This window comes from Pogoniulus pusillus, chromosome 6 (genome assembly GCF_015220805.1).
Source record: "Pogoniulus pusillus isolate bPogPus1 chromosome 6, bPogPus1.pri, whole genome shotgun sequence".
NCBI classification, from domain to species: domain Eukaryota; kingdom Metazoa; phylum Chordata; class Aves; order Piciformes; family Lybiidae; genus Pogoniulus; species Pogoniulus pusillus.
This window is the reverse complement of record NC_087269.1, coordinates 45948436-45969636: the sequence shown is the minus strand read 5'-3', so window position 1 is coordinate 45969636 and position 21201 is coordinate 45948436. Positions and strand designations below refer to the sequence as shown.

Sequence of the window (21201 nt, the reverse complement as noted above, 5' to 3'; positions counted from 1 at the left end):
CAAGGAAGATGCACAATTGGTGCTGCAGAATGCATCAGTGACACCCAGTCCCAATTTGCAGCATTAAGCCACAGACACATTCTGTACATCATATATACATACTGCATATATTACACAGATATTCTTCTATGCTTCTATACATAAATACGCACACACACTCTTTTAGTGATCCACTAACCTATCTTGATGTCATTTCCTACTCAAAAATGCCAGTACAGTACCTATTCCTTCCATTTGCATGTTAAGAACAATTCCCTCTGCTTTGATAAGCAAAACAATCAAGGCCAATTTAGTTTTGCCACAGCAAGCAGCAAGATCCTGATGAGTTCAGCATAATGGGAAAATCTTCTGCCAACTCAGAGACATAATAAATTTTTAATGTTAATTAAGAACTGAAACACAATGTGACAGTGTAAGCTTTTAAATTTAAGACTCTTGTTGAGAGCTTACTTCAAATTATACCTTCCTTCTCTAATATTAAGAGTAATTAAGTAAATAGGCTGAAAATATTTACAAATTTGTCAAGCTTGGGAAAAAAAAAGGTAGAATGCAGGAGCTGGAACTGATATGATCCTCCAGCTGCTCACAGACTGAAAAATAAATAAATAAGCTGTAATATTTAAACTGGTTCCACTGAAGATGTGAAATCAGACTGGAGAGGAAACAAAGCAGTCTAGTCTCTAAATTACTCCAAACAGGAAGAAACAGGTGTCTGGTTTAGGTGCTTCCACTGTCACCTACACGTAGCCCAAATAAAATCATCATGGGATCAGAATAGAGACCACATGGTTAATTCTTCTCAGTTTAAAGCATCATCTCTCTTTTCCTTACCTCAAGTGCATTGGATCAAAAAGCAATAGGGGCCAAATGTGACAACTTCTATTGTGCATCTGGTTGTGATTCTCACGAAACAATCTCAGGATCACTGAGGATCAGTTATGTGGGTGGTGGCTGTCAACAAAGCATAATGAATGGGCACATGAAGAAGCCCAGAGAAATAAGCTTAGGCTTTCCCTCTTCCAAACATGATTTTTTTGTCTTCACTAAGCCAGCAAGTGGTGCCACTTCAGCACACCCAAACAACCACCTCTCCTCACTGTATCTCCCTATATATTCCCCTGAGACAAAGATATGTGAAATTCTTTAAGCCTTCTTGTTCAGTCTGGAAAACAAGCGAGTTTTCAAGTTGTTCAGCTTCACAGCTAAAACCTTTCAGTGCATTTCAATCCAGAGTCTTCTCCATGCAATTTAAAAAAAGCGAAAAGCAGTATAAAAATGGTGTTAAGGAGCTTGAAGAGAACTAAACACCAAAAAAGATAAAAACCCAACAAGATAGGGACTCACCTGAAATATGGAAAGTGTGAGTGGATAAAAGGAAAAGAAAAAAAATGGGCAAAGTAAGAGAGACGTTGAAAAAATAGAAAAGTATGATGAGAGAACAACTGTCATTAGATATTTGATGGGAAAGAGATAAGCAGAGAGGCTGATAGCTGTGCAGTAAGACTTGATGCCTCAGGAACTTCTTTTAAGCACAGATTTGTAATACTGACGCAGTGCAGCATATCTAAAAGCAGAATTAGCAGGATGTTGTCAAAGATTTTTAACCTAAGTCTCTGCATATAATGAAGTATTTGGATATGTGGTTAAAGAGATAAGCAAATAGTACTGTCAGAATAGAAGCTACTAACAATAATTTGCTTACAAAAGCAAGGTTCTCTCACTTTCAGTCACCTGAACAGACTACCAACTAATCAAATATTGAGATAAAAACCTAAGGAATTATTAAAGAGTAGGGACCAAATACAAGCTTCTGCAATTGTTGTAGTATAAGATCATAATTTAACTTTAATGATCAGGTAGAGTGTTGAATTCCTAGTGTCTTCTGAATTTTAATCCTGTCTTCCTGGGTTTGAGTCTCCTATCTTCTTTCCAACATAACTGAACTGAAAGCCATCTTGGAAAGTATCTTGCATGCACTTGTGTCTTTGAAGTGCTTAGCAAAGCATAGCTCTGACTCAGGAGACAGCATGAAAATCTTACCCTTTTTACACATTTCTTTGCTTCCTAAACCTAGTCAAGGCTTCTTTAATTTATTTTTTTAGCCACAAAACACTAAGAACTTAAGATCTATCGTATTAGAAGCACAGTTCAATCTAACAGTTGTTCAGTAGTGCTGAAGTGGCAAACGAGAGGCAATATAACAAATGAATAAATACACAGACGAACACACATAAAGCCTTCACATTCTGAGCACATATGAAAAGCTATGTGGAAGAAGTGATTTTCTTGACAACTTCTAGCTTAGGTAGGTTGTTTTTTTTCCCCTTTGCTGGTAGATATGTCTGCCTTTTACATGAACTCTCAGCCTGTGTATCATGATGCTGACACTACCTCTGTCTTCCTGGAAAAAGGGGTTTTTTCCTTTTTTGAACATTCTATGCTCTTTTGATGTCTAACCTGAGTGTTTATGTTAGAACTGAGGAATGTAAAAGAACTTTATCGTTTGCTCAATGTTAAGAAAAGTTACATACTGAAGCATTCTTACCATAATGAAGGTGTCTTGCATTAGCAAATCTTGCTGATGAAACATCATTTGTACTAGGCAACTGCTTTTGCCATTAGAAACAGACTTGCCTGGTAAGATAACCTCTGCCAAAGTAACTGCACCTGCAATAGGACATCTGTAAGCACAGATATTTTACCATCCTATTCCTAACTGCTGTACTGGGGATGGGAGAGGAAATTAGTAAGTCACTGAATCCTAAGTCATGCCTTAGTGGCCTGTGGTCATCATCTCACTGAACAACACAGAGTGGATCACTGTCTTCCATGAATGGTGTCAGACAGCCACATGAAGTGTAGCACTGAAAAGTCAAATATTGCTGCCTCAGTGTGAAAAACAACTTTCCAGGTTGTGTCTTACACACACACAATCCAGATGAAGCACTGTTACATATCTGTCAGAATGTTAAGCTATGCTACTTCTCTTCTGTGGCAATTCACATCAGGTAAAGTTACATTTCCAATCACAGCTAAGTGAAACCATTATGTTGTCAAGACATTTCATAATATTAGCAGTGGATTGATAGTCTTTTCAAGTTACTCTTTCAAAATACTTCTCTGAAGAAATGTTTTGCAATCTATTATACTAATTAATACATTACCAGATCTATTGATTTTTAAAGAAAATGCTGCTACTAATACAATGCTTTCCTGATAGAATCTATTCTCTTTCCAGAAGAGTGGCTTAACCTGGAATAAACCTGGCCAAACGTGGGGGATTCTAGCACAAGAAACAAAACATCATCTTCATTTTGCTTTTCAAACTGACATCAATAAAGCTGAAATATGCCTCCCACACAAGAAAATCTATTCATTTCTGCTGTCTCTACTCAGTAAAATACTATGGGGCTTCATTGCTGCAATGTTTTGGATAAGCACAAAAAGAAAGTACTTGGAGGAAAGGAAAAACACCGAGCATTCTGCTCTGCATTACACCTTGCTTTATTACACAGTAGTACTGAAAGCTCTACATGAGTGCTGGGAAGAAACTCATCTATAGACCAAAAGATAATACCTGATGCAGTAGCAGGAAAGCAGGCAATATTTCACAGGAAATTTGCCTTTTTAACAGTTCTTCCAGAACATTGGATCTGTCAACAACCCTAAGTTTTGGGGGGGTTGGTTTTTTGAGGGTTGTTTGGGTTTTGGGGTTTTTAAGTTGTTTGGGTTTTTTTTTTTCAGTGATTTCAACACCAAGACTAAAACTCCTTTTATTTATTGTCTCACATGGATTTATCCATGACAGTTGAAGGGTAATCTGTGTGGCAACAAAGAGAAATATCCTTACTGTCCCATGTCAAGTTCTATAGGACACACAACAAAAAGATTGTATGCAAAAAGTCAATCATGAGAGTGGTTCCAAAAGTGCTTTCTTCCTATGATTTCCTATCAATGCTTTCAACAATTTTAAATGAGAAGCAACACCCTGCTTGCAATTCATTCCTAGACAGAGAAATAGAATTACTTCAAAATTCAACCCTTTGCTACCAAGTTTTCTCAAATGAAGAGACTTCTAAGTAATGTTTATTAATCCAAGGAAATTTTCTGTTGAGCATTATTATCAAATTTGTAAGTACCTTAATCTCTGCGTGATGCAGAGATTCAGAAGTGAGGAAATCCTGTGTTTGTGTAACATTTAGTAAGACCCAGTCAAAAAACAGATGAAGTCATCACATTGTGCATTAAAAAGCAGGTATGTTTCTGTCACTGTACTGCTGCAGAAGCCTAATCAAATCTAACTCTTACACTTGAAAACCTACACATACAGTTTAAATAATTTACTATTATGGCCAAACTCTTCTCCCACTGAATAAACAGAAAACACTCACAGAATCACAACTTTCTGTTTCCTTTGTCTTTTGAGACTCTATGTACTGAAGTAAGAATAACTATTATACTGATCTACATAACCATACTTGTACACTCATCAGACCTTCAGCAGTCTGTAAGCAGAACAAATGCCACCAGGTAATCCTATACGACACTGCATTTACCCTGACACTTTCTGGTTCACCTCACCTTCCTACAAAACTGTGAAAAGGAACAGAAAGATCCAATTCATTATTTATTTCCCAGCATATACCAAGGAGGAAAAAAAGTGAGGAGGTTGGGGGGTGGGGAGGGTGCAGGGCAAAGGCTTCCAGAATGATGCACAATAAAGACCTGGTAAGTTTGAAAATGTTTAGTAGAGTTTTCAGTGTCAGCTTCCCATTTTGAAACTCAGAGACTGCAAATAGAAGCATGGTATTCCAGAACTGAAACAATCCAGAGACCTGAAAGTGCATTATAGGACCATATAAAACCAGCATGTCTCCAAGCACATAAAAATATGTTTCAGCCAAATTTTTTGCACAAACTGTTGCTGTTACCACCATTAAATAGGAGGAGTTTTAACAGGATTTCACTTCCATTCCACACCATCTGAACTTCTGCCAAGTTCCCTGGAGCAGGCAAGTTTTTCTGCCTTGTTTCAGTTCTAAAGCCTATTTGTCTTCCTTTAAGAAAAATCTCATTACTAGTTTAACCTCTAGACTTGTTTCTGCATTTCTTCTAAGACGACAAGTGTCTGCAGTTCTGATGAAGTGTCATTTGACTCTGACAGGAACAAGCTTTCCCCAATAGGTTATGCTCATCCTTGAAAACAGAAGACTACAACTGTCCTCAATTAAACCAGTGTAAATATGGATTGACTGCACTAACTCTGATGAAATTACACTGTCATGGCTGAGACCAAAATTTGACCCAGAGGTTCGCATATAACTTTTTGTTTTGAAATGCTTCCAGTTTTACAGTTCCAGAGGTTCTTTTTTTCCCCCTCTTCTGGACTAGTTTTTGACATTCCCATAATGAAGCATATTACACATTTTTTTAACCCAAACAATTAGGTAGGGAAAGGTAATTCAAACAACACATTGGCAGCAACAACAAATGTAATCACTTTGTAAGCTAAACTACACTTTCTATACACTCCTCTTTTTTTGCTATCAAATACAGAATGCATTTTCTTCCTACAATACTCGACTGTGTTTCAATGGCACTTGGAAGTGCTCTTTAAAGCAGACTAATCTCCTGTCACCTTTTCCTACGTGGGGAGTTTAAAATTGAAACTAATTGCATCAAAATAAATAAATAAAACCCCCAAGCAACAAAAGCTTATCAGCTTTTTAATCACCTTGCTCAAGACAGCTTTTCCTGGATGTTCAAAATGCATGTCTACTTCAAAATACAGAAAACAGCCAAAAACTGAAAACCAGTCAATACTACTTTTCTCCTAGTACAAGATCATAGAGTTGGAGAATAGCTTAGGTGGGAAGGAACATTAAATATCATCTACTCCAACCTCTCCACCATGGGCAGTGATTCCTCTCAGCTAGACTCAGCCGCTCAAGGCCTGATTCAACCTGGCCTTGGACACCCCTAGGGAGGAGCACTCCTGGCCAGCCTGTTCCAGAGTCCCACCACCCTTGTACTGAAGAGCTTCTTGTAAGATCCAGTCTAAAGATGAAACAGTAGAACTAGTGTTTAGTTCATCTTTAATCAAGGCTCCCCAAGTGAAACCTATGCTTTAGCCAAATTCTAGTCAGCTATTCACTGGCATTCAGCAGATCTCTTTTGCATCTCTCAAGCTCAAACTAATCTGGCATCCAAGACCAGTAAGAGAGGATCAGAAGGCACTTACTGTCCTTCCTTTGTCATCACCTTTTTAATGTCTAAACCAGAATTCTTGGACACAGCTTTGCACTTTGCTAGAGAAACATGAGGACTTTGTACATGAATAAAACTCTAGAAAACTCACAAGAGAAGCATATAACTTTCTGAAAGTGTAAGAGAAGCAAAAGTGTACTGCTTTCTTTTCAACCTGACAGCAAGCCATAGTTTCTCAAAGTACACTAGTTATTGTTTGCTACCTCTTCGGGGTAAAGCACAAGAAATGACAGCACATTTCATACTAATAAATCACATACATTAACTGCATCTTTAAGGCTACGAGTGCCTTTTGTTGTTCTTATAGAGAGTCTGCCAAAGTATAAAACCATCAGGTTCAGTCCTTTGCCAGCCCCATGCTCACACTCCTATTGAGGACTTGGAAACAGTAAAATAGACACTATTTAGCTGGTGCACTTTATCACCTTTCAGTTGAAGGCAACTCTGTTTGTCTAACTGAGTGGATCAGGACTCCCTACAAAAAGATGCCTTGGCAAGCAGATCCCTTTCTCCTATCTCGTAGACTGGAGATAGTCTAATGTTTATAGAAAACATGCTTTTGTGGAGTACTGTTTAAAACAAAAACCTCTACTGCTAATTTAATCCTCATTATTATCTCAAGTGTATAATGGGGAAAAGAAGTTAAAGGACCAATTTTACAAATAAAGTAGTTAATCTGCCACAGAAACAGTTTCTGTTCCTGATCTGAAACAGAATCCTTGAATTTACCATTGAAACCTCCCAGTCTGGTAATACCTGATATATGTTTTAATGAAAACTACATATTAAATCCTCGTTATGTTCAGTATGCCATTATTTGCTGAAGAAAGCTGGGAATCCTGACACCTGAATCCCAAAATATCAAATGGGGATGTCTAATGCAAAAGAGATGCAAAGAGATCACATTAAAAGAAAGAAAAGCAACACCAACCAGATAATACTCAACTCACCCTCAAAAGAAAACTAGGGTTTTTTTAAACCAGTTAAAGAAACCCCAAAAGCCACACCAGCTGGAACTCATTAAAGTAGCTAGTTTTTAACTACTTCCCCTAGTTTTTCTTCTGGATAAGCAAGACAGCATGACTGCATTCCATTGTAACACGATGCAGTATGGCTGGAGTGGAAAACTGTTCAGTTTAACTGCTCACTGGTCTCAAACTTTTGTTGGTCAAACAAATCTTCATTTCAGGATTGTGTTTAAACTATTTGTTCTATGCTTGTGTTGCTAACATAAGCAATAGAACTTCCTTCCAGTAATGCCATTACATTCAAGTCACAAAGGAATAAATTAGGCTCCTGAATTGTGTAACGCATTTGAGAGGCTTAAAAAAGGTCTTTGACATCAACTAACAAAAATGGAAACATTAAACATGTTACTGGCTAGAGGCAGCTTATAAACTATTGGGGTTTAGAGTCATTTTCATACCTAACAGGTTGCTAAGGGTTTCATTTGTATTAAAATCACAAGGCTTTACCAAATGGGCATCTGAACTGCAGAAAAATGATCAGTCTGATATCTTATAGACAGCTCTCTTAATGTATTGTATTTTATTTCACACAGATACTGTTTGTTGTTAAAAAACTTAATACTCCTGACAACCTACCTTTGTAAACCAGATAAAACTGCCATGTCTAATCTGCAGCAAAGACTCCTTATACCAACCACAGTATATATTTTCCAAGTATTTGTATTCCATGGAAAGGCAAATCTATCTAATTGCCAATTCTCATGCCAAGGCAAATATTGCTGTATAATATTTAAAACCAAATGAGTACCTGTAAATGAAACCTAATAGCAGGTAATAAAGCTGTTTACAATTAGCATGCTAATTCTGAAAGTGCAACAAAAAAGGAAGATTTATTTTCCAATCCCTATTCCTCAATCAGAAAGAGAATAAAGAACTCCCTTTTGAGGAGCTAATATGAGTATACTTCATGATACTGAGTAATATAAAGCTAACGTTTCTCAGGCCAATGATTACTTTGAGGCAAACAGAAAGGTTTTCAACTCTGGCTTCTCCATATTCCTGCAATTCCACATCAGTGAATTAACTCATGTGATTATGTCAGATTTAGCTTTTTTACTTTAACTTCAAGATACATTCTCTTACAGGAAATCAGAAAAAGATCTCATATGGGCAGGCATTTCATTTGCAGAAGTTCAAGGGGTTCAGACTGCAACAGAACTGCATGATTAAAAAATAGTTCCTTTCATATCAAGACCCATCAGCCACAAAGAGACTAAGAGTAACTAGTGTTGATGCCCAAGGCTCTTTCCAAAAGAGAATACATAATGAGACTAATGGACTGAATGGTAAGGAAAAACTCAGATTGTTTATCTGTCTGCACCTATCAGGCCCAAAAGGGATAAAAAAGCAGAAGTGCCAAACAAAAACGTGAAGAAACAGAGTCTATATAGTATAAACATATTTTGATACATGAGTAGCCTATGTCCTGAACAAAACCACAAAGGAACAGAGCCTACATAGTACAAACTTATTTTGATACATGAGTATGCTATGCCTCATTTCAAAATATGGAAGTAATTAATATATATAGAAATATGGTATGTGTGTGTATAGATAGATATATATATGCATTTATATAAGAAGAACATAACATACAATTAATAACACTACCTAGATTTCACTATCTAGAACAAAAACATATTTTGGACCTGAAAGTGTGCATTGCAAGAAAGGGGAAAAAACCTCCACTGAATTCAGCATTTTTTCTAAAGTTGACTTATAGTAACTTTTTTACAAGCCTGAGTAACAATTCTTAATCCCAGACTGCACAGAGGGAGAACAGCAAGTTTAGGCACAAGTTAAAAATCACTCCTTAATGTTAAGAGTTGAGAACAGAAGCCATGCTAAATGTCCACTCCTGTGCTGCGTTCATTGACTCACACTGCTCATGTTAGGAAATTAAGAGGTACTGTTAGGGCCTGCACAACCTATTGTACGTCCTCTAGCTGGCCCTTCAAAGAGAGGATTCTGCTCAATTAATTCCTCCCATGGGTTTAAGCCAGTGGCTGACAACTTTTTCCAGTCTAGAGACTCCCACAAATCTTCTGCTGTACTTAACAAACAGCATTCGGCAGCTGTAAACCTATAAACTGCTGGCATGGTTTTCTTGGGTTCTTTTCACAGCTTTCTACAGCAGCAATATGAAAACCAAACTCACCCAACACAACTTTGCAATATTTACAAAGCAAAGAAACGAGGCAAATCAGAAAAAATGATCTCTACAAAAATCTTACTCCAACAAATTTCTGGAGCTTGCCAGTAAACCATCTACAGGCTTCTCGAGCACCTGCTGATGTGACATGCAAGACCTCTGTTCCACATGCTGATTTGTGGTGCTGCTCTGTACTGTGGAAGAAATCCTGATCTGTGTGTACTTCATGATTGTCAATAATATCTCAGAATCCTTTAAGTATGGTCCAGTTGATTGGCTAGGGCTGGGTGCTAGGTTGGACTGGACGATCTTGGAGATCTCTTCCAACCTGCTTGATTCTATGATTCTATAGCCAAACCTCTATTTCTTCCTTGGGACTGGGGTAAGGTTGAGAGGGGTAGGGGGAAGGTGCAGGGGTGGTTGGGAGCCCCTCCTGGGGACTCAGGTTTCTGGGAGGGGAGTTGTGTTTCTGTATTACCTTTTACCTTGTCTATTTCTGTCTATAACTGTACATAATGTACATATCTGCTTGTATATTGTCCTAGCTATAAATAATAAGCTTCATTCATATTTCCATAGCTGACTGAGCCTACTCTGTGTGGTGATTTCTGAAAGTGTGGGGGGGCAGGGAATACCCAAACCATCACAAGCGAAGAGCAGAAGTATCTTGATGTAGATCAGGATGCTCAGAGCCACATCCAACCTAACTTTGAATGCTTCCACAGATAGGGCTTCCACAACCTGCTCAAGTGTTGAACCACCTTCATCACAAAATTTTCTTCCTTCTATCTAGTCTAAATCTCTCATCCTTTAGTTTAAAACCATTACCTCTTGTTGTGTTGCAACATGCCTTGCTAAGAAAGATGGTTCCCATTTTTCTTATAGATCCCCTCTTTATGTACTGAAAAGCCACAGTAAGATCTCCCAGAGCTTCCTCTTCCCCAGGCTAAAAATAAAATTTAAAAATAAAAAATTCTGCACTTACAGAGTGCATCTTGATCATATTCACTGAAACAAACCTTCAGACATAAGCAATGACAAATTTGCTCAGTTATTTGGTGAAAACAAAAGCACTCTTGAAAAAAGAAGTGAGGAAACTCTGCTAATATTCAAAAATGACCCAGATGAATTCATGTTTTTTCACACCTGTGCTGGGTTTCCATAGAATCAACCAGGTTGGAAGAGACCTCCAAGATCATCCAGTCCAACCTAGCACCCAGCCCTAGCCAGTCATCCAGACCATGGCACTAAGGGCCTCAGCCAGGCTTAGCTTCAACACCTCCAGGCATGGTGACTCCACCACCTCCCTGGGCAGCCCATTCCAATGCCAATCACTCTCTCTGCCAACAACTTCCTACTAACATCCAGCCTAGACTTCCCCCAGCTCAACTTGAGACTGTGTCCCCTTGTTGTGTTGCTGGTTGCCTGGGAGAATACACCAACCCCACCTGGCTACAACCTCCCTTCAGGTAGCTGCAGACAGCAATGAGGTCCCCCCTGAGCCTCCTCTTCTCCAGCCTAAACAACCCCAAAGATAACACTAGGCCAGGCTTTTGAAGAGTAGCCATATGTGACACTTGAGCTTTTTAACACAGCTTAAAGCAGAGCAGTGAAATCTCTAATTTAGCCTAACCAACAGAAGTGACTCTTTCAGGTTCTATACACATACGCATGGTTGCTAAGCTGCAGCATGAAGTAAAAATGGCAGCAAGTAGCAGCATTCACCCAGCCCAAACACCCCAAAACAAACACAGATCAACTGTCCAGGCGGCACACACCCTTCAGTCTGGAATTCAAGATTCCCCACGCACAGTTCACCTTGAGAGAATTTGGCTTGCTTAGATCTAAAAACTAAAACCAAGGCAACCAAAGGTGCAAGGCCAGACTTAGTTCCTTTTCCTCAGAGGCTGGTTTAAACAGGATAAATCAGAAAATTAAAGAGAGAAAAAAGCTGTTGCAAGCATTCTGCATGAACACCCAAGTGTGCGCTATGTGCTCTTGATTGTACCAAGATACACAGCTACACTTTCTCAAGGCACACTCAGTAGCATCAGAATTCATGTTATAGGATTGAATATAATGGGGGACAACAGCAAGGGAAATTATGCTTCTCTGGGCCAAAACTTAGTGTTCTGCTGCTCTCTGCAGCAGGCTCATGATGGTATCCCATTTTGTAGGTCACAACAATAAGATACATTGCTCAAGCTACTTAGGTATGAAGAATGTTTGAAGATTTTTACCCTGACAGACATAAACTGGTTATTTTTAGCTGTGTGTAGGAGTCTCATGTTTTCAGATGAGAGGACTATGGTCACCTGACACAACTGGGTGGCTTAGTTTGCCAGCAGTGTAAAGAGATACTCATCACAAGGTACAATTGGATCCCATACTGTGGCAGAGCTAGCTTATAGCTTAGCAAAGCATGGCATTCAACTCATTCAACTTCAACAAAAATTACTGAATAGTTGTCAAAAAAAAATTGATTTTAGTAGACATAAAAATTAACTATTAACCCAGTGGTTTTTGTTTGTTAGAGCCACTACCTTAGCAGTTGGTTCCATTTGCTGCACACCAGAGCACAAGTCATTGATGGCAAATCTGCAGAAATCATACACAGATTTAGCTTCTAAAATGTGTGTCATCACATCAGCATTTTGAATGCACATGCAAAGAGACAAAAATAAAATACCAACTGCATCATGAGAGCAGTCCTTTACATGGGAATGCTATAAACACCTGGAGGGGAAGACACTTGTCTCCTCTGGTGAGCTCTGCAAACATGCTTCATTTGCAATGGTTGTCCCCAGATCTTTTGTTTGATCTCTGACTATTGTCAGTGGCCCATGGGGGGAAGGCCAATTTCCTTGGCACTGCACTCTTATGAGGACAGAACATAGCATTATCAGAAGGAACACTTCTGCATTTATGTAGCTTCCATCTAGCTGTACCTAAGAAGCAGAAAGAATTTCTACATGCATAATTGTAGTGATATGGTCTTAGATATTTTTCAGCAATGAAACAGAAGTCACACTCTATAACAGCAGCTTCCCTCAGTCAGTTTTGCTACAACTAAACACTAACCATGTTTTTGACTTACTCTAAATAACCATGCTGTTCAAAAACTGACACAACATGACTTTTAAAAGTGTTTGCTCTTCTCTCTTTTAATGACAGAATGCCACAAATGCCTTAATTTAGAAACAGAGGGATTGGCAAATGTCAAAGATGTAGCATAGTGTTAATTATTCCCACTGTAGAAAGCCATGTGCTTTATAATAACCACATAGATTCTTCCAGCATGGGCACCTATATAAAAGTCCCTGCAGCAAAGCAGAAAGTTTCTGAAGATAACCTCACAGTAGGTGACTCCTATGGCAGCAGCTACAAGCTGACTGAAACCTCACAGGAGCACAGTAGACTACAGTGAGATTCAACTTACAAAACAAAGGCTGTTACAAATTATCAAATTTAGGATAAATATCTATGACTTAGAAAATGAAGTGCATAGATCATACACATTTCCATACTCAGAGAGATAAGAATTCAAATGCAAGCTTTAAAGACCAAGTAAGGCCAAGTTCTTAGTATAGCTCATGTCATTCTTTCATGCAATGTGTTCACCTTTTTCTTCAGCCAAATTTCTTCCTATATTACATAATGACAGCAGACAATAATTTCTCAGTTTTGCCTCATACTGATAAATTCTCTAACACTTTTTTGTTGTTGTTGTGAGAGAAGGTCCACTGAAACCATAGCATTTTCACAAATCAGGAGATGACTATCTTACAGGTGTATTGCTAACCAGGAATAGCACAGCTACATCACAATGCTGAATAGTATAATGCTAAAGAAATACATACACTAAAAGAACTTTCTCCCTCACAGAACTGTGAGTGGAAGCTCACCCCCTGATCCACAACAAAACCCTTGCAAAACATTCCTCAGCACTGTCAATAATAAATCAGCGTTAAGGAAAAAAGAAAATGCATAAATGGAACTTAAACTAGCTGCAGTTACCATAGAAACCAGCAAGACTTGCTTAACACTTCCTACTCTATTCCATTATCATTCAGTATCTCATGAACACAAATGGAGAAGCATTATTGCCATTCCTATGGAAACAGCCCACATTGTTGTTAGAGGAGATTAAAGCAATCGAGAAGACACCTCTTGGATGTGCCGCCAAGGAGTAATTAATAAAAGAAGTCCATTTTCAGTAGAGAGAAGCAGAATCCAAACTACTCCTCCTGAATAACACTTAAGAAACAAACATCAGCAAGCAGTTTATAGCCTGTGAATAACTGTGTTGAATGGAACTGCACAGTTGCAGTAACACACTGAAAAGGTGCATACTGCCTTTGCACAAATGTCTTGATCAGAATCTGCCCTTTAGTCTTCACGACATTTCTCCTGTTTGTTTACTAGGGTGAGAAAAATCAAACTTCTATGCATATAGAAGTCTACAGTATCTATAACATATAATCTAGGACATCTACAACACAAGTTTTACCATCCAGAAGACCAAAACCGATACTGTTAAAGAAGATTCATGTACATTCAAATGACTGTGTATGAAAGCTAAGATGCTTTCCCATCACTACCTTCCAACTAGATAAATGCCACCTAATTTTGTTTGTCTCTGTTAAACTTTTGATCTAGTGCTTAGAAAGTATGAACGTAACCTGTTAAGAAAGCTGTCCAGAGCCAGTTCAGTTGCCTGTCTAGCCCACAGACAAACTTCTGACAGTATTAATATGAGACATTTTCTACATCATCTGTTTATTTACCATATCCAGAGACAGTATTTATTTCAGGGAACTTTTCATGATCATGTCCAAATCCTTCCTCAGCTGTATCTACCAGTTCCAGCTTCAGATCCATCTAAGATTGGATTTTTTTCCCCCTTGATACACTGCCCTGCTGGTTCTTATTTATGCTCACACACCCCTCAATGACACAGGCTGAATTTTGATTGAATAGCTAGGACACTGCACTTATCACTGGGATTTAGGTGATTTCTAGCCTTCAGGCTTAAATTAGAGCAAGAAACACAGCTCTGAGATTTGTCATTTTTAATGCTGAAGATGTCAGAACTTGCAAAAGATCACTGCAACACTTCTCAGATGATCACTACGTCAGTTCAACCAAGATAACATGTAGTGCTAAAAGCAGCAAAGGGAACATGCTCTCAAACCACTGACAGAAGTCAGCATTTAGCATAACCCAATGGGCAGAAGGTAGCTTTAGGGAAAAGTAATCAAAATAGTATTATTGCAGAGCTAAATAAGACAATAGCAACTGAGCCTGTAAAAGATTTGACTGAGAAGTGCAAATTCTTTTCTCTTCATCCCTCCCCCAATCCAAACAATGGCTTCATACAGAAAAACTCACTCACAGTAAAATATTTCTTAACCAAACTAGGAAAAAAAATCAGGAAGATAACTTCTCTTCCAAAGAGAAGTTCCAAAGTTTCCCTGGGACTCTCTGAAGTTTCAAATGAGATATAACTGACTGCAGCCACTGTTTGGCAAGAACATACGTTCTAACATGTGAACTCATCATAACCACACAGGGGACAGATTTTATCACAGTGACCTCCACAGAAAACGTCTATCAGTTAAGTATGATTTGACCTGGTTATGAAGTAATTGTATTCAAATAAAGTGAAAACTGTAAAGCTTTTCCAGTGGCACTTCAAACCATGGACTATCAGTACCTGATCTGTGACTGTATTTGAAACATAAAACTGTTCACAAGTCTGAAGCACTTGAGTTAATAAAGAAGGAAACATAAAATTGTTGCTAGTCTAACAGAAGTACCACAAACCCCACTGCATGGTCAAGTCAACCTTTGCTTTGTATTCTGACCACTAGCTACAGTTCTAACCCTGTGCTTATTGTCTAAGTTGGCTCCCATTTTTGCTAGCATAACTTTACTGCCAGAAAAGTAGGCCTAGCACAGTTCAAGATCACGGTGCCACAATACTGAAATAGGCTGAAAATCAGTTAGCTTTTCTTACTTACTGCCTCTGCTTCTCTCTTGCAGTGGGAATTGGTTTACTACTTCACTTCTAAAATGGAAATTTGGGAGTGATGCAATACTGCTGCAACAAACCAATCAAGAATTCACCACTAATGGTGGGATGCAGCTTCTGTTTAAAAATCATCTATGAAGTAAGAACATAGGAAACTTACAAGTACTCTGCCAGTTAATGTCTGGGCAGATATCATGACTCCTGCCCAATCCTTCACAGAGGTCATCCATCCCACTTCTGCTGCCACATTCTCTTCTTTTTCATCTGTTGTTTTGCAGGCCCCATCTGCCTGTGTATCTCCTGCACCATTGATCTTCTGGGCCTCCTACAAAATAAGTATTCAGATTAGTTAACGTTTAGCAATTCAAATGTGAGAGTCACTTAGCAGTTGAGGCTAAAAAACGCGATGAAAAAAGCAAACCAGCCTTCCTGGATTCCTGCTAGATGAAATGAAGCTTCTAGTTGGCCATATTTTTGTAGAGATGATACAAACAGATGTGTTCTATGACGTGCCAGGCTAACAACTCCATAATACTACTCTCCTTGACTCTTACAAACATGTATTTGGCATCAAATATGCTCTATGTTCCTTTTTTGTAAGCACCGTAACTGTCAAGCGATACATACGCACTTATTGAGCTACACACAAAGGAGTTTATCAGCACACACCGAAGGACTTCTGGATATGTTAGCTCTAGGTGTGAGCGTATTTTATGTACTATTTTAATTTGCTCTCACTAGAATTAATTATCATCAGGCTGGTGAAGGGCCTGGAACACAAACCCTGTGAGGAGAGGCTGAGGGAGCTGGGGGTGTGCAGCCTGGAGAAAAGGAGGCTCAGGGCAGACCTCATTGCTGTCTACAACTACCTGAAGGGTGGATGCAGCCAGGTGGGGTTGGTCTCTTCTCCCAGGCAAGCAGCAACAGAACAAGGGGACACAGTCTGAAGTTGAGCTGGGGGAAGTCTAGGCTGGATGTTAGGAAGAAGTTGTTGGCAGAGAGAGTGATTGGCATTGGAATGGGCTGCCCAGGGAGGTGGTGGAGGCACCGTCCCTGGAGGTGTTCAAGAGAAGCCTGGATGAGGCACTTAGTGCCATGGTCTGGTTGACTGGGTAGGGCTGGGTGCTAGGTTGGACTGGATCATCTTGGAGGTCTCTTCCAACCTGGTTGATTCTATGATTTATGATTCTAAACCTTCACTGAGAAGCATAATGGAACAAGACAATAATTATCAAGTGTGGGGGGAACAAAATAGACCACAGAGCCTCCACAGAGACCTACCATGCTATCAGTGAACCAGTGTTTCAAACAAAGTGCTTAATATATCATAGAAATTTTTCTGTCAGTAAATGGCTCTCAAAGAACAGAGAGATGGAAATTAAAAAGGTGCCTGAGCTGCAGTGAACTGCCTGATGAGTCAGATGCACTGGAATTCCTATCAGTCTCTCAGGGATGCTGCAGCAAGGACGTTGTGCTCTGTCACTGCCTGCTACGTGCTAGTCACAGATGCTGCACAAAAAGCAAGGGAAATGATAGTAAAAGCCAGCCTGCAATGCACAGTGTTTAAAACATATCATATGCAAAGTATCAGCCTGTGCCATGAGTATGCCTTTGGTGACAGCATGATATTAATGACTTCCTGAATCCTTGACAAGTTATGCTAAACAAGTGCAGGGGAGACAGCAAAACCCAGTGCTGAGGCAAGTACTGCACCTATGTGCTTCAAGCACTCTGCATACACCAACAGCTGGAAAGAGCTTGTTGGTGGATGACTTGTCTGCCTCCACCAAGCAGGAAATCAGTTGCAGCTCATTCCCTTTGGGATATCCACTACACAAGCAAAGATGTTTGACGCCGCTTCAGTGATGATTACTACAGTAGGAATATTACACCATCATGGTCAAAACACAGAGCTGTGAGATGGCCTTGAGCACCCAGCTGGACATAAAGGCACAGGTACTTCCTGAACTAATAAAGCAGTTGCACTGAATCTGTCAGCAAAGGATAGTAGAGTAAGGCTAAAAACACAATATGGAGACCAAGAGTTGATTTTAGAAAAGCTCAGCACTGTAGCTTAATTAGTTAACCAGATTCTTCTGCTAATTCCCCTCCCAAAATGCAGGACCTCTCTTCTTACACACTGTACACTGTGGCTATAGTCAAAACCAACCAATTACTCAGTTACAACATAATCCCTAAGCAAATAACCAAGGAGAATATAAAGGCCACACTGTATTTGCATAACTGGACCTCATTCCCTGACAAATTTGGGTGCAGTCAATCAGATGTTCTGCACCCAGCACACGCACAGAGCGCAAGCCACAAACGTTAGCTCATTGCTCAGCACGATGACAAATGGCACAGCACAAGCCATTTAGAGAGTAGTGCTTGGCTAAGGACAGTGTGTGTGACCCATATCACCACCAATTCACACAGATCAGCTCCCATATGGATCAGCCTTGACCACCATCACTGTTTTGATTATACACCAGGAAAGAGAAATCTCGTTCCTTTGGGGTTGTTGAGTGGCTGGCACAGCTGTATATGCCAGACATCAGAATGCAACAGAAGGCTGAGGTTCAGGCAACCTAGATACATCTCCAAGACCTTGGCTGCACTCACAGGCCTCTCTGGCCCTGGCCACTTTACCCCACCGTCTGCTCCAACCCTGCCTGTGGCCCAGGACACAAGCCCAGCCCAGCCCAAGGCCACCAGTTCCCTACAAGTGCAGTTCCACCCAGCCCAGGGCCCCTTCCCACTGCTAACTGTAAGAACTTGTCTTTCAGCCACATCAGCTTTTACTGCACAGTCCAGCTCTACACAGCACAGCAGACTCTTTTACTCCATACAAATTTACAGTAAATAAGAGTATTAATATGACTTCACTCTGAAAGGAGGTATAATTACACCTTCCTCTCAGATTAGAGCTGAGATAGAACTCAGTCACCAGAGAAGTCATCGTGAGGATAAACTACAGACTTCCTTGGATTTTGACACCAGCACTGCTATTTAAAATTTTAGAGATGTACACATGGGTGAAAACATTCAGAATCGTAGATTTGGGCATTTTAAGTTGCAGGCCTACAGACAGCTACAGACAAAAGCAACCAAACCAAACCATCAATCAAACAAAAGTCAGTCTTACGGTAGTGAACTGGAGAGTACTACAGCTGGAAAATTCTGTTACTGTTGACATCCTTCGTCCTTTCCCCCAAGCTTTTTGCTCACTATATCAAACTGACTTTTACAGATATCATTACTCACAGGATTGGAAAATAAAAATTCCCAAGAGTCAATAAAATAGTAGACAATTTTTTTCATTGAAGAAAAAAAAAAGGTAGCTTTTATACTTTCAAAAGGTTCTGGAGTCCTAGAGCTTCTGCTGTATTGGTTTTTGGGTGCCAACAGAACAGAGCAGCAAGACATGACAAAGCTATGCAGTACTTGATTCTCTGAAGGTACTGAGGTCTGTAATACATGTGAATTGCTGTACTGCTGCATTTGTACTACTTGTTTTGCCTCCACTGAAATCTCCCACCCATATTATTTCTTAATTAAAACACAAATTAAACAATCATCCCCTGCCGAGCATCATTTGGAGCAGAGTCCCACAATCAGCTACAGAGCAAGCCTAACTCCTGCTATTACTGCAACAGTAACTAACATACTCTGTTTCTTTTTAGATCTCTCTACTGTATATATTTTTGCTACAATTGGTACTATGCAGCATTCACATGCGTTTGGATATTGCACCTTTTTTTTATCTACATGGCCAGCTGTTTACTTAATAGCAGTTAAGTATCAAGAAAAGTTTATTCCCAAGTCACTATGCCATCGTGCAGAGGCCACGTAAGGAGATTGAAAGGTCACCACTGTTCACACTGTGTACAAATCAGCCCTGGTATTAACTGTGTAGTCCTGGGCAATTGCTATTTCTCCACCTCAATGCACTGAGTAACCAACACCTGGAAAAGGTGCCTAAAAAAATAACCTGACTGTGATGGTAATTGCTCAATTATTTATAGGTTCAGCAGCTACAAGTAAGGTAGTAGTAGCTTTATCCACTCTGCTCACCTGTTGTTTCACAAAGCAGTCATTATTTTAATTACTTGACAGTGACTTTTAGGCATAATCTAAGAAGTGTATTTTGTGACACATGTATTCCCTGAAATTAATGATAAAATGGAACAGTAAGTATGATAAGGTAAGCACCTTACAGGAATGAGGACTCAGTGTTTTAGCAACAGAACCACTGATTTAAGCAGGTTGGAAAAGACCTTTAGGATCATCAAGTCCAACCTATCACCTAACTCTTCTGACTAAACCCTGCCACTAAGAGCCTCATGCAGCCAACTCTGAAACACCTCCAGGGATGGGGACTCCACCACCTCCCCAGGCAGCCCATTCCAGTGGCCAATCACTATTTCCATAAAGAACTTCTTCCTAATGTCCAGCCTAAACCTGCCCTGGCACAGCTTGAGACCGTGTCAAAAAGGTCACACAGTTTGACATAGACTTGGAACAGAAACTGCAATGCTTGGTCTCAGATTTTCACCAATAACTATTAAGATTACACAAGTAGTGTGATGCTTAAACACAGGAACATTAAGCAAGCAGGCTTCAAAAAAGGAAGAGACACTAAAAACCAGTTATTGTTTTAGAAAATGTAGTCCTGCCTGCTCAACTTTATCTCTCTCCAGAGAATCTATACAAACACAGAATTAATGCACAAACAGTCTATTGAACACAATAAAAACAGCTGGCTGAGTGATTTCTAGAGCAAAGAACTGGGAGACATGCCAAGTCCCTCTTCTGCCATTTTTAAAGTCCTCAGTTGCATTCAAGTCTTCACCACAGAGCTATACTACAGAAGAAAGAGCAGTTTCTGTTGAATAGGGATCTTAAAAAAGAAATACATTTAGGATTTTAAGTGTTTCATTATTACACATGGTAGACGATGTGGGCCACAGGATTGCATGGACTCATTAAGTAACACACACTCAAAAGATACTGATAAAGATTGTTAGAGTAGCTACACAAAAGAACTGCAAGACATAAGTGTGAAAAAGAAGCAATGAAGACATGAACTAGAAAACCCAAGTCTGAGTAATGATGCAGGGCAAATAAAAGCAGATGATAAAAACAGAGCTCACTGAAGTTAAAGAAAACAGGGAGAATGCAGGAGGATTGCTCAGTATGACCTTTCAACACCAGCTGTTAAAATCACACTTAGGCAAACACACAAACAGGTTCAAGTTAGCAAAGCTTTATAAGAGGAGTTACATAAGCTTTATGTTCAGAAGTTTGTGTGAATAATTTGCTTTGTATTTATTAACAAAAATCCTTTTTTTGGCCTTTCTTACTGATTCATGAAACTGGCCTAAAACTACATAAGTTAAATGACAGTCTGCAAGAAGTAAATAAATAAACCAGGACAAGTCAGTGACTCACAGGTTAGAAGTGTTAACTAAAAACATTCCCCTCAGTTTTAGTCCATATTAATACATTTATTTTCTTTAGTCAACAGAGCATTTCTTATTAATTTCCTTTATGAAGGCCAAATTATCATCACATTAAAATATCCCCTAAAGAACCCATTCAGTTTAAAAAATAGCAGACAAAGGGGCAAATCAAGCATTTAGTTGTATTAATAGGGACACTACACTTAAATCAAAGGAGATGCCATTGTTCTTTGGCCACTACATGCCATACAACTACTC

The 21201-nt window shown here is 39.4% G+C and overlaps 1 protein-coding gene across 30 annotated transcripts in view; it reads right to left on the bottom strand.

Moving 5' to 3' along the window:
• KCNMA1 (potassium calcium-activated channel subfamily M alpha 1) overlaps positions 1-21201 on the bottom strand; it is a 416512-nt gene that overhangs the window by 285159 nt on the left and 110152 nt on the right. For all 30 annotated transcript variants that reach the window (XM_064145471.1, XM_064145472.1, XM_064145474.1 and 27 more), the window contains exon 2: positions 15642-15806. In XM_064145471.1, coding sequence (XP_064001541.1) covers positions 15642-15806 — 165 coding nt within the window. The remainder of the gene's footprint in view (positions 1-15641; positions 15807-21201) is intronic.